At 47.6% G+C, this 13542-nt stretch overlaps 1 protein-coding gene across 1 annotated transcript in view; it reads left to right on the top strand.

Annotated features, from left to right (window-relative positions):
* SLC1A4 (solute carrier family 1 member 4) overlaps nucleotides 1-9872 on the top strand; it is a 20461-nt gene extending 10589 nt beyond the window's left edge. Inside the window, 6 exon segments of the mRNA XM_007464110.1 lie at nucleotides 1152-1214; nucleotides 2881-3047; nucleotides 5296-5529; nucleotides 7068-7262; nucleotides 7558-7692; nucleotides 9524-9872. Coding sequence (XP_007464172.1) covers nucleotides 1152-1214; nucleotides 2881-3047; nucleotides 5296-5529; nucleotides 7068-7262; nucleotides 7558-7692; nucleotides 9524-9752 — 1023 coding nt within the window. The 3' untranslated portion in view covers nucleotides 9753-9872.
* Nucleotides 9873-13542: the final 3670 nt, after the last annotated feature.

The following is a 13542-nucleotide window of genomic DNA, read 5'->3' as shown; positions in this document are numbered from 1 at the left end:
TCCCTAATTTTAGCAATTCTTCAAGTAACTCCCCTGCAGCCATGCTTTATATAGAGAAAGAATATAAAGGTCTAGATAGATGGACTAAACTGATTGCCTTTTTCAAGCCAAGACTTTTCTGTTTCTACTTACAGCCTCTCTTTAAAACAAACATACAAACAAACAAACAACAACAAAAACCCCTGCATATAAACATAGCTGTGGCTTGTATGTATAATGTGAGCTAGGAGAAAAATACAAGGTTTGCGGGACTTTCAGTGCCTGGCACAGAAGGTGTGGGGTGGGTTTTGTTTGCCCTGCCATCCTTAATCATGGGACAGCTGAACATCTCTGCCCATCTGAAAGCTTGATAAGTCAAAGCTGAGAGAGACCAGAGCTCTTTAAAGGCCAGTTCAAAGCAAGCCTCTGGGTCTGAACCCTCTAAGGGGCTCCTCTTAACAGTTCAGAAGCCAGGTGTCCTTAGAAGGGTCAGGAAGGGTGTCTTATAACAGAGTCCCCTCAATGATAATGCATACTGCCCCAGGGAGACAACTGTGTGCTTCGGGCAGAAGTGTGTAAAGTCAACTGCAGGACCAAAGTTGGAGGGACGTTTCACCTCTGATGAGTGGTCTCCCAGAAGACTCAGCCCGAAAATGCTGTCTTGCCTTCCAGCCTTTGCTCTGGGGAGTGGAGGCTGAAGGCAGATTAGAAACAGATGCTGAAAAGCAGTCAGGCTCAAATAAGTTCTGGAACATAGTGGAGCATAAATAAATGAATGAACATAAAATAACAAATCGAAAAGTGTACTTCGGCATTGTGGAATGAATTCCAGGTTTCCCCAAATAAGGTGAACTCTAAGCTGTTTGAGACATCAAACCATCAGCTTGAAAGTGTGCAGACCTTCTCCAAACCAGCGACCAGGGGACACAGGAAATTCTCCCCATTTCCTTGGCTTCCTAAATAACCAGAAGTCTGGAGAGCATATGCCGCCTTGGTCTTAAGTAACTTTTGTACAGTCCTCAGAGGCCCTTGTCCGGCCAGCCAAGTGAGGAATGCCCGGAAGACCTGGAATGAAGAAGTACAGAGTAGCCGGAGGCCCAGCAGTCCTCTCGGTCCCTCCAGGTGGTCTTCAGCTGTGAACTGACAGGAGTTTTGCTTTCTCTTGTTCACAGTATGCAACCGACTATAGAGAGGTGACCCACAACACAAGCACTGGAAACATAACCCGTGAAAAGGTAAAAGTTTTTGTAAGATCACTTGTGGCAAATACTTATAACACAAATAATGCTTCATAACTGAGGGAGCATACACGATGCCTGTTCTTCTCAGCCGGACTGAAGACTCTGGGGTTTGAATGGGCTGTTTGAAACACACGGGTTAGGTTTGCTCCTTTGGCCATTTACCGTGTTTAGTGGATCCATTTCATTGAGTTGGAACTACTGCCCCCTTTCTTAGAAAAAATAATTTTATAACACCCCTTCTGCTATTCTGAAATATAATTAATAGGGGATTTAACCTACCCCTGCACATAGAATTTGTCTTGGGGGTTTAACTCACTATAACCATCATTCATTCACAAGTATTTTTGAGTACATGTTGTTTACCAGACACTGAGCTAGGTCCCAGCCTTCATGCTATATAGCTGGAAGGGACAAGGGACCTCAAGAATTATTCAGTCCAGCCATGGAGCTGCCATGGGGAGAAGGAGGAACTTTGCCCTTCCCCAACCTCTAGTACACCTCCTTAGGGCTTGAGTGGCTCTGAGTTCTACCAGCCTTTCTTTTTTTTTTTTTTTTTTTTTTTTTTTTTTTTTTTTTTTTTTTTTTTTTTTTTTTTTTTTTTTTTTTTTTTTTTTTTTTTTTTTTTTGCGGTCCGCGGGCCTCTCACTGCTGTGGCCTCTCCCGTTGCGGAGCACAGGCTCCGGACGCGCAGGCTCAGCGGCCATGGCTCACGGGCCCAGCCGCTCCGCGGCATGTGGGATCTTCCCGGACCGGGGCACGAACCCACGTCCCCTGCATCGGCAGGCGGGCTCTCAACCACTGCGCCACCAGGGAAGCCCTACCAGCCTTTCTTTGATTGAAGGAAATGTTCTACTTTTTTAAAAAAGTCGAAAGCTATTAGTTTAGTCCATTTCACTTCATCTTGCAGATGAAGCACCTGAAGCTCAGAGAAGTTATTTAGTATCAGAGCTGGGACTAGGGTTCAGACTAGAACAGTGGTAAAAATGCTCTTTCGGTTTTTACCACACTGACATGTTTCCTGTTCAGAATTTCATAATGTGTTGTGATGGAATAAAATGTTCCTCTAACATATGCTTAGAGTAGTGAGATTCAGCACTGCTGGAAAAAAAGAATACATTATACCTGTACATTTTAAGTCAGTGATTTAGGAAAGAATATCCTGAAAATATCCATGTTGACTCTGAACATCTTTTTTGAAATTCGTCAGTGAGGAGACTATGGTAAGAGCCTAGCAACAAAGAATTTGTTGTCATTTAGGAGGCAAAGTTACAATCACTGACTCTTGATCTGAAGGACCTTTTCACCAATCAGCTCTTCTTTTAAAAGCAACCCTTTGAAGTGATTGTCCAACCTCTAGCTGAATATATCCAGTGATGATGAGCTCGCTACTTTCTGCTTCAACCTATGCCCATTTTGAACAGCTTTCAGAGTTAACAACTAGGTGAAGATTTTGTTTGTTGACTTCCATATCCTCAGACTCCATCTCCCCTTGAGTTTCCTGCTCCTTGATTTGTGAAATCACTGAGGGTTAAAGAAAATATGAACCTTTCCTCCTTCCGGGCACAGTGTTTCAGTCTGGCAGAGACAACGAGCAAATGCATTCTTTAATTCTCACTCATCTGTTGTAAACTGAGACCCTTTGTCCCCTCTGATCCTACAGATCCCCACTGGCACCGAAATTGAAGGTATGAACATTTTAGGATTGGTCCTTTTTGCCCTGGTGTTAGGAGTGGCCCTGAAGAAACTCGGCTCTGAAGGAGAAGAGCTCATTCGTTTTTTCAATGCCCTCAATGAGGCGACGATGGTGCTGGTGTCATGGATTATGTGGTGAGTGTCACCCTGCCACCTGCTCTCTCTCTCATGTCTCCTGCCATCCAGAAAAGAACCTGACTTAGCTGTTCTAGGTCACCCCTATGGGACCACCTGGACCAGTGCTCTGTATGTGGTTGATGTACCACAGGCCAGTCTTGGTACAAGGGGTGAAGGACCTCAGAGAAACAGGCATGTGTCATGGTTACCAATCACTTCCTCATCACCCACAATGACCCCTGGGTTTTATCATTGGGGATTTATCTATGAGTCCCACCACCATCCCCTATCACATGAGATGCCCATATCACCTTGTGGGGCAATGAACTCCATAAATTTGCTCTCTGCTGTATAAAATAAGGCTCATTTCACTTTAAAGGATAGACTTCAACCTTCAGAAGGGCCCCTTCCTATAGTATTTTACAACATGGAGGGTAAATCCATCTTCACTCCATACATATATGTAAACTTGGAATGGCCTTTCCTTTAAGTGAATGTTTCTTTATGTAATATCAATGAAAGGGGAATTGTTTAATAAAAGCCATCAGATTGATTTCTGGCTAACAAGGGAAAAATTGACAAGATCTCTCAAAGTAACTTCTCAGAAATCATACCGATTTCAGTGCCAATGCCTCATAAGCTTTATCCTGCTGTTTTACTCAACCCAAACTTTGTGGGTTTTAGCTTCTACCCATTCGTTGCTGAGAAACTAGTTTATCCTTTTGTGCACAAAGCATCTTCCTTATTGTCAACCCTTAAATATCCCAGAACGTCTCTCTCTTAGATGGCATTGGGATGGCAGCTGCACTGATTTTAGGAGAGAAGCCTGGAATTTGGTAAGAAAGTTTGAGATTCGGTGGGAAGCCAAGTTCGGAGCCTCCCCTGGTGGTGTTTATCTTGCTTAACCAAATTTTCTTGCTCACCCCCAAATTCCAGAGTCTGACTCTATATTGTAAACATGACACTTCATATGACTGCTGTTGTTCAGGGGAGAAAAATATTTTCAGAAAGGAAAAAATGTTTTCATCACGTTGAGTTCTTTTCCTGGCTTATTTTTTTAGTCTAAAATCCTCCCAAAGGTTGGATTAAAGGAAACTGTGGAAGAAAGTGATGTTTGTATGTTAAGACATTTGTTTTCAATCTAGAAACCAATTTACAGTCATTCCTTCAATGTGATGTATTAGTTACAGAAGCAGATATTTGGAAGGGCAGACCTAGCTGAGTGTCTTAACCGCAGTGAGAGATCTGTTGCCCAGAAAGTGCCTATGCATGCATAGGAAGTAGGAGTGGTTATCAGAGGATGGGGCTGGCTTGAGGATGGTCCCTAAAGATTTTGGCCTAATCTATAATGTTTTAATTTTTTTGAAAGGAGAATGTTTTCATGTATTACTATGGGATTTTAAAATAATAATACTGCTTAGAATATCTCTGGGAAGAAAACTCAAGAAACCAGTGACATTGGCTGTCTCCTTGGAAGGAAGATGGGTGCTTGGGTACAGAGGTGGGAGGCAGACTTCACCCTTTTGTACCCTTTAAAATTTGAACCATGTGACATTATTATGTATATAATTAAAATTTACAAACAAAGTCGATAGTTATAAAATTCTGCCTCAATTTATATTAAATTCAAAACAGCAGACTTTTGTTCTTTGTAGCGCCCATAGTTCATTTCTTCCCTTCCTTCTTCCCATCCTGCCATTAAAAAAATCTTCACGCTCCAAGAGTGTTCCCAGAGGGTCATTGTTAATGACTTTTTCCCACAGAATCATGTTTTCCAAACCACAAAGAATTTAAAACTTCACAAAAGGCCCAGCTTTGGCTCAACTCTGTATCACAGCAATTCTGCAAAATAGGTGTCTTTTGTGTTTCTAAGTTCTCAGAACAATCCTGAGCAAAGCTGAAAGTCAAGCTCACAGCCCCAGAGGCTTTGCTCTTGAAGAGTTCCTTGCCTTTCCACTCGGGAGCCCATATGGTTGGTTGCATCCAGCTGTTAAGAACATACAATATCCAAGGGGAAAGAAGTCTGTGTCCTAGTCCTGACTCCATCACCCACAATGAGCAATCATGTTAATTTTACTCAGTTTCACGGCCTGTAAAATGGGCACGGTGTACCCCCATCCTTTTCTGTTCCTTAGGGTCATCCTAGGGAGAGGTGAAGACCACCTAGTTGAGAGTCCCTGCATTCTGTGAGAGGAAAGGCCTACATCTCTCAGCCCCAGCATCACCACCCTTACTGACCAGTGAGTGCCCTTTGCTCATGTCCTAGGTACGTACCTGTGGGCATCATGTTCCTGGTTGGAAGCAAGATTGTGGAAATGAAGAACATCATCGTGCTGGTGACCAGCCTGGGGAAATATATCTTCACATCTATATTGGGCCATTTTATTCACGGAGGAATTGTTCTGCCACTTATTTATTTTGTCTTCACGAGAAAAAACCCATTCAGGTTCCTCCTGGGCCTCCTCACACCATTTGCAACAGCATTTGCCACCTGCTCCAGGTGAGTGGGTTTCAGGTGCCCTTGGCTGCTCTGAGCTGTATTAATATGGAACCAGATGAGCCTGTGGTGGATGCACAACCATCATCTTGACATATTTTAATTTCTTGAAGACTCTAAATTGGTGTCATCTGATTTTTTTGTACTACCAGCCCCACAGCTCTTTGGAAGTGGATTTTTAGGATTGCCAGAATGAGGGATTGCCTCGTTCCCTTCTCCTTCTTGCTGCTTAGAGGTCAACTGGACCATTACTTAGTCCAGCTGTGGGTCTTCACCCTAATTAGACGTCTGCCTAAGTGAAAGAAGGCAGCTACTTAAAACGCATTGCACGGGAATAAAGATGCAGACCTACTAGAGAATGGACTTGAGGACACGGTGAGGGGGAAGGGTAAGCTATGACAAAGTGAGAGTGGCATGGACTTATATACACTACCAAACATAAAATAGATAGCTAGTGAGAAGCAGCCGCATAGCACAGGGAGATCAGCTTGGTGCTTTGTGACCACCTAGAGGGGTGGGATAGGCAGGGTGGGAGGGAGGGAGATGCAAGAGGGAAGAGATATGGGGACATATGTATATGTATAACTGATTCACTTTGTTATAAAGCAGAAACTAACACACCATTGTAAAGCAATTATACTACAATAAAGATGTTAAAAAAAAAAACTCATTGCAGGGAAGTTTCTAGAATGATACCCGCCCAATTCTTTCTCCCTTTGGATGGGTGAATTATTTCCTAAATAAGACCAAGGCATCCTGGTGAGGGATGCATGCTCAGCTCTCTAGGAGTCCACAGTATTGTGGGATTATCTCATTTAGCACAAAAGATGGACCTTGTCATTATTAGAAATCCTTCACAAAAAAATTGGGCTTTCCAAATACACTAAAGGAAACTTTCAAAGGATGGCAGCACATCGTTTCACTCACACATTTAGTTTTTGCCTCCCTACTGCATGTTTCCTCCCATCCTGACTGGCTATGTATATGACAAGGTCGTGGGGGGCAAGAATGAAGGAGGTAAGTTTCTCCAGCTTAGGCAGAAACAAGCCTACTCTCAACTGTGCCAGCCACACCCTGCAGAATCTGCAGAGCCCATTGGAGAGAGCGGGTCTTATTCTTTGTAATCTAGGAACACAGTTACTCTTTCCAAACTCTCAGAGCCATCTCGGCTTCTTGGTCTAAAAGAAAAAAAAAAAAAATCATAGTTTGCCTTTTACGTTTTGGGAGGAAAAATATTCAAGGGAGGAGACACACATTTTGTACCATGAAACAATGTGTGGTTCTTGAGAAATTTGGAACCGGGGTATCCAGGTAAAAAAAAAACAGGTAAATCTAAGGAGTCCAATTTTGAATACTTTGGGAGTTAACAAAACCCCACGTGTGACAGAAACTTTGCAACACTTCTGATATTTCTCTTATTTCAAGGGGAAAGTGCCATAAACTAGGATGGTGCCAATTGCTCTGTTGCCAGGTCTGAGCTGAGTACTATGTTAGCCTAACCAGGAAGGACTATTCTCATGGTTGGTTGTTTGCGTTTCCAGCTCTGCAACCCTTCCCTCTATGATGAAGTGCATTGAAGAAAACAATGGTGTAGACAAGAGGATCGGCAGGTTCATCCTCCCCATCGGGGCCACGGTAAACATGGACGGCGCAGCCATCTTCCAGTGTGTGGCCGCAGTGTTCATTGCCCAGCTCAACAATGTGGAGCTGAAAGCAGGCCAGATTTTCACCATTCTGTAAGTTCTGTAGTCTTTCCTTCATCATTAGGCCTGGTACAAAACTTGAGGTCTTTTTCTTGTGATTTCCTTTGAAAAACTTCATGAATACCAATCTCACCATGATTCGGGTGTCTCATTTGTAAACAGTGTGAATTCATTACTTGAAGAGAGTGGAACCTCTCTCAAGGGCACAGCTGACAGACTCTAGGGTTGTGTGGTCTTCAATTTCCAAGCCGTGGCTGCCATGTTCTGCATGTCTCTGTGCCCCCTCATACTCTGGGCTAATGGCTGATCCTGCTGTCCCATCCCCTAGAGTGACAGCCACAGCATCCAGTGTTGGAGCAGCAGGCGTGCCAGCTGGAGGGGTCCTCACCATCGCCATTATCCTGGAGGCCATTGGGCTGCCCACTCATGACCTCTCTCTGATCCTGGCTGTGGACTGGATTGTGTAAGTAGCAAGTCCTAAGGGCACCAAATAAAAGAAAGTCTGTAATGAGCTCCCTAGAAGCTTGGCATTCCACTGGCCTGGGGCATGCAGAGAAACTTAAAACATGTCATTACTGAGAACTTGCTCAGAGCATTCAGGAAAGCCAGGGGCCCAAGGGTCTATGGAGATTGTTGGCTGCATAGGGGTCATAACCATTGGAGCAGCGAGCCTTCGGGAATGATCGTCCTTGGCCTGGAATGTCCAAGGAGTGATTTCTGCAAGGGGAGAAAAGATGAGCCCAGCTAATGCGAATGCCATGGCTTGGGCTCAGGAGCGGAGTTAGGAAGGAGCTGTGATCCAGATGACCATTACCTGGGCTCCTATAAAGACATAGCACAGTTTCTGAGCGTTGCTTCCTTGAGTCCCATGATATCTTTCTCAGATACAAACAATACCTGTTTTATAGGGAAGGTCCACTGAGGTACTGATGTTGGACAGTAGAGCATGTGAATAAGAAAATGAACACTGGAGCCCAGGTACCTGGGTTCAAATCCCAGCTTTGCCATTTACTAGTTGTATGATGTGAACCATCTGTACTTTGGTTCTGCCCATCCGTCAAATGGGGATAAGAACAGAACCTACACCAGGGTTATTGTGGAGACTACATGCGTTAACACGTGCACAGCACATAGAAGAGTTCTAGGCACATGCAGGAAGAGCATTCAGTCAGCACTGGGGAAGAAAGACACTCCTGGCCAGGCTAGTCAGAGCTGGGCATGGGATACCCTAAACACTGGAGCCTGGCCCTGGGCTCGTGGCTCTACCCATGGTGGTTGGAAATCTTGTGTTTGGAAATCTTCAAGCCCTGGAAACTTGAAGGGGCTTCTCAGAATCCCTACAGCTCCTCGGGGGTGAAATGTGACATGTGCCTTGGAGACCCGCCTTGTCTAGAGAGCACTTGGGACGGAACTCAGTCCCTGCGATGGTACATTGCGGTGAGCTGGACGGGACCCGAGCTGCGTGTCAGAGGCCCTGCCTCCTTCCTCACCCCGCTGTTTCCTCTACGTGGGGAGTGCAGGCACGAAGGGGCACTTAGCCAGGACGAGGGACGCAGGGCGCCAAGCGGGCTGCCCAGGCGAGACCTGCAGTCACAGGAGCCCTGTACCACCGCGACCTCTGATTCCACAGCCCTCAGCTTCTCCAGTGCTGCGGGCAAGGTCATATTTCCCCCCTTTCTTCAGAATGGGGACAATACTTCCTCTGAGCCCCAGGGATGGGGGATGGTTATGGGGGTCTGGGAAGACAAGCTTCTGGAAGGGACAGCACTATTCTCTGTGAGATGGTGTTTGCCACCAGCCAGGGAAAGCATGTGGAGGTTACGATTCAGTAGAGATGCAGTGTCAAAGTGAGACCAAGAAGGCAGGTTCCCACAGCACAACAGTGAGTGGGAGAGAAGCTGGACCCAGGATGGAATTTATGCGATCATCCCAGCTGTCTGTAACTTTTATACGATGGTGTCTCACACATGAAATGCATACTTTGAAAGATTTCTGGAAGGAAACAGATCCAGAGGTCAATACTGGTTCACTCAGGGTTGCGGAGTATGGGGGGGCGGGGTGACTTTTGTTTTCTCCTTTGTACTTTCTTTTTCCCAAGTTTTCTTGAGGATCTGTTAGTTTCATAAAAAGTATTTGGAGAAAATCACTTTAGCATCAAGTGAGGCCCTGTGCCCTTACTAGCTTGCTCTCCCTCAGTGTTACAGCTTCCTGGTGGCTCTGCCCAAGGTGACATCCGCCCCCTGGTGGCTCCAGGCAACATTGGCTGTAATGCCTGCCTGTTCTCTTCCCCCCAGGGACCGCACCACCACCGTGGTGAACGTGGAGGGCGATGCCCTGGGTGCAGGCATCCTCCACCACCTGAATCAGAAGGCGACGAAGAGAGGCGAGCAGGAGCTGAGCGAGGTCAAAGTGGAGGCCGTCCCCAACTGCAAGTCGGAGGAGGAGACGTCACCCCTGGTGACACACCCAAACCCCACCGGCCTTGCGGCCAGCACCCCCGAGTCCAAGGAGTCAGTTCTGTGATGGGGCTGGGCTTCCAGCTTGCCTGCGGGGGATGCCCGCCCCATCGGTCAGGTCGGCAGACCCGGGCACCGCCTTCATTGACTTTTAGCCTCCCGTGCAATGCTTTGGCCCAGTCACTGGTTTGAGGATTACTTCTCAGCACAGGCATTGGGCTTCCCCGTGGGAACTGGTTCCCAAGGACCAGGACACTCTGCCATTTGGCTTACCATGTCTAGGTGCAACTGTGTACACCCCAGCTCTGTTTGGAAACACACCCTCGAGCTGCCGGGCGGGGGGAGTAACAGGCTCACAGGACCTGGTGGTTAAAGCTTGGAAAATGCACATGTTACTTCATTGCACCCAGGAAAGCTCAGCATTGGGTGCTTTCCGGGCAGACCTGGACGGGTGACAGTCATCTGTCGCATTGCCTTGTGAGCCATAGTAATTGGAAAAATTCCCAAATTCATAGCCATGGCTGGAATTCACTGAGCTGGGCCTCAGGTGTTGAGAGTCTACAAATCAGCGTGACTGGCTTCTGGGTCACTAGGCTGGAGGCGCTGCATGTCGTCGAGTTAGAAATACTCCATGGTGTTAGCACTGCTAGGGTCTCTGGTCAGTGGCACTAAGTAAACAATTACATTCTGAAGTCAAAGAAAGGAGGGGGAGTACAGGCTGCAGGGGGAAGGGAAGCAGCCTGATCAGGAAGGGAAGCAGCCTGATCAGGAAGGGAAGCAGCCTGATCAGGCCAGGACACACACACACACACACACATGCCCCCCCCCAATCAGGCCAGGCCCCCCACACACACACACACACACACATACATGTCCCCCCCCAATCAGGCCAGGCCCCCCACACACACACACACACACACATACATGTCCCCCCCCAATCAGGCCAGGCCCCCCACACACACACACACACACACATACATGTCCCCCCCCAATCAGGCCAGGCCCCCCACACACACACACACACACACATACATGTCCCCCCCCAATCAGGCCAGGCCCCCCACACACACACACACACACACATACATGTCCCCCCCCAATCAGGCCAGGCCCCCCACACACACACACACACACACATACATGTCCCCCCCCAATCAGGCCAGGCCCCCCACACACACACACACACACACATACATGTCCCCCCCCAATCAGGCCAGGCCCCCCACACACACACACACACACACATACATGTCCCCCCCCAATCAGGCCAGGCCCCCCACACACACACACACACACACATACATGTCCCCCCCCAATCAGGCCAGGCCCCCCACACACACACACACACACACATACATGTCCCCCCCCAATCAGGCCAGGCCCCCCACACACACACACACACACACATACATGTCCCCCCCCAATCAGGCCAGGCCCCCCACACACACACACACACACATGTCCCCCCCCATTCTGGCCCCAGCCCTGCGGAGGTTTTCTGCTTTCATGACCTGGGCCTATGTCAACACTGTGGCTCTACACCCATGTACTCTGATTTGACAACAGGCCAGAGAGGGGCCCCCCCTCCTCTGGGGAGGTGTCATGTGGTCATCATATTCAGGACCCTGGCTGGTCTAGCAAGAGATTTTAATCCAACTAGACCCTCCCTAAAATGCTGCATTGCAGCAAAAACAAAATTGAAAAAACCCCACAAACCCACCCCTTCATTGGAGTGAGGTACCACTGTTCCCAGATGCCCTAGCTTTGGCTGATTTCCATAGACTTGGTTTCCTTTCCCTCCAGGACATCAACGTTTAAAATTATAAGCTAAATGGTCCACCTGATACTTACTGACTTGAGCTGAACCTAGGGGAGGGGGCTTTACGGAGAGAACAAGCATTGCCCGGGATAGGGAAGGAAAACCTAAAAGGCACTAGACTGCTATTTCTCTGTGGCTGTTGGTGTGTATCTGTGGGGTAACCTGCAGCAAGTCCTGGAGCCTCACTTTACCCCATTAGTACAATGGGGCTGATGTCACCTGCCTCTTACCTACCTCAGAGGGATTTGGTGAGGCAAACTGAGTGAATCCGCGAAAAACGACCATTTCGCATTTTGCTTCTTGGATATCAAGTGCTAACACCCCCGTACCCTCCTCACTGTTACCTAAGTGATACCTAAGTTCTCCAGGAGGCTCCTTCTTCTGGGGAGGACAGCTTTTACGAGCAGGGCCTTGTTCTGTGTGCAGGAGCAACTGTTATCACGTCACTTGTTCTCTTAGTAGTTTCATGTTAGCATCAAATGCAGCCTCTTCCTGATGTCCTTCATCTTTTTGTGAATTAACTACCCCACCTCCCAGCACACTTCTGGGTGCCTGACCTCCCCGTAACTCCCAGACCCAGGCACCGTTTCTGCCACCGCACACTGGCCATTAAAACTCCCAAACTTTCAGCCTCGCTCATTCCCTTGTCACGACTGGAATGAGGGGAAGGGGGTTCAGAGAGTAAAGCTCCCCTGTATTAAGATTGTGGGGCATGGGCCTGAGCGGAATGGGTGGGGAAGAACCAAGGGGCACAGAGCAGACCTGGCCCTTTTCCCTTCAGCCCTCTTTAAACCAGCTAAGTCACTCCCGTCTCCTATGAAGCAGGACTGACTAGGAGCTGGGCCGAGAGGAGCCTGGAAGCCTTGACCCTCTGGCTTGTTGCTGATGCCTTCTGTTTTCAAAGGGGAACCAATCACATTGATGGATCCCAAACTGCAAATCCCAAACATTCACTATTTTTCAGGTGTCATTAGATCTCATCTTTCCTTCTTCCACACATATACATGGCTATGTATGTACACATACATATATGCAGCATGTATGTGCGAGGTATACATGTGGGTAACATCTATATGTATGTGTGTGTGTATATTTTAGCTCCAGTCCGGGTGAGTTTGAATTTGGACAGAGGTGGACTAAGTTGCATGTCTTTGGCATCCTGATTTTCCTGTTTCTAAAGGTGAATTTTACAAAACATGGACGGTAGAGCTGGACAATCAGACTCAGGGACCGCGCATCCTCTATCCTGGACCTGGGATTGCAGTGAGGGGAGCGCCGTGCCTGAGGAAGGGTGCTTCCTTGTAAAATCCAGATGGTGATTGCTCGCCTTCCCTTGGCTTTCTCCCTGTTTTTCTGTCTGCAACAGGAATCAGACCAGGAGTGACCCGGCTGGGGAAAATGCCATTTTCTCATTGTCTGAAGATGTCTCCCCTGCGCTTCTAACATGTTGTCGTAAATACTGTTCATCTCTGACTGTTTTGTATGTGTGACACTTGCCTTAAAACATAGCAGTCCTCAGAAATGAATACAGCCTTTCTACTAGGATCTGCCTGTTCCTTTATTCCTTCCTTGTGTTTTGAAGTGGTATTTACTGGTGGAGCTCTTCTAGGGGAGGGCCTGGGGGTGACTGAATTGATTATTTTTTCTAGTAGCGTTTAGCCAAGCATGACCCCCTGAGGCCTGGCAGGCCACTCAGGTGTCAGAGCTGCTGCAGGACAGTCACTGATGTGACTTGCGGTGGTGAGCGTCCAGGCTCCTGGGCACCTCCCACTCCACACTAGCAGGGATCTTGAAACAGTGAGTGGTTTTGCCCCATACCTCCATAGTCAAGTCTCGTTAGGACAAGTAGGCCAACAGGCCTTAATTGACCATCTACTGGAAGCCTAGAGCCAAGCTGGATTCCTGGATTAATAATGGATTAACAGACTTCCCTGGTGGCACAGTGGTTAAGAATCAGCCTGCCAATGCTCGACATGGGTTCAAGCCCTGGTCCGGGAAGATCCCACATGCTGCGGAGTCACTAAGCCCATGCGCCGCA

Source organism: Lipotes vexillifer, unplaced genomic scaffold (assembly GCF_000442215.2).
Source record: "Lipotes vexillifer unplaced genomic scaffold, Lipotes_vexillifer_v1.1 scaffold311, whole genome shotgun sequence".
Lineage (NCBI taxonomy): Eukaryota > Metazoa > Chordata > Mammalia > Artiodactyla > Lipotidae > Lipotes > Lipotes vexillifer.
This window is presented reverse-complemented; position numbering and strand designations above follow the sequence as displayed.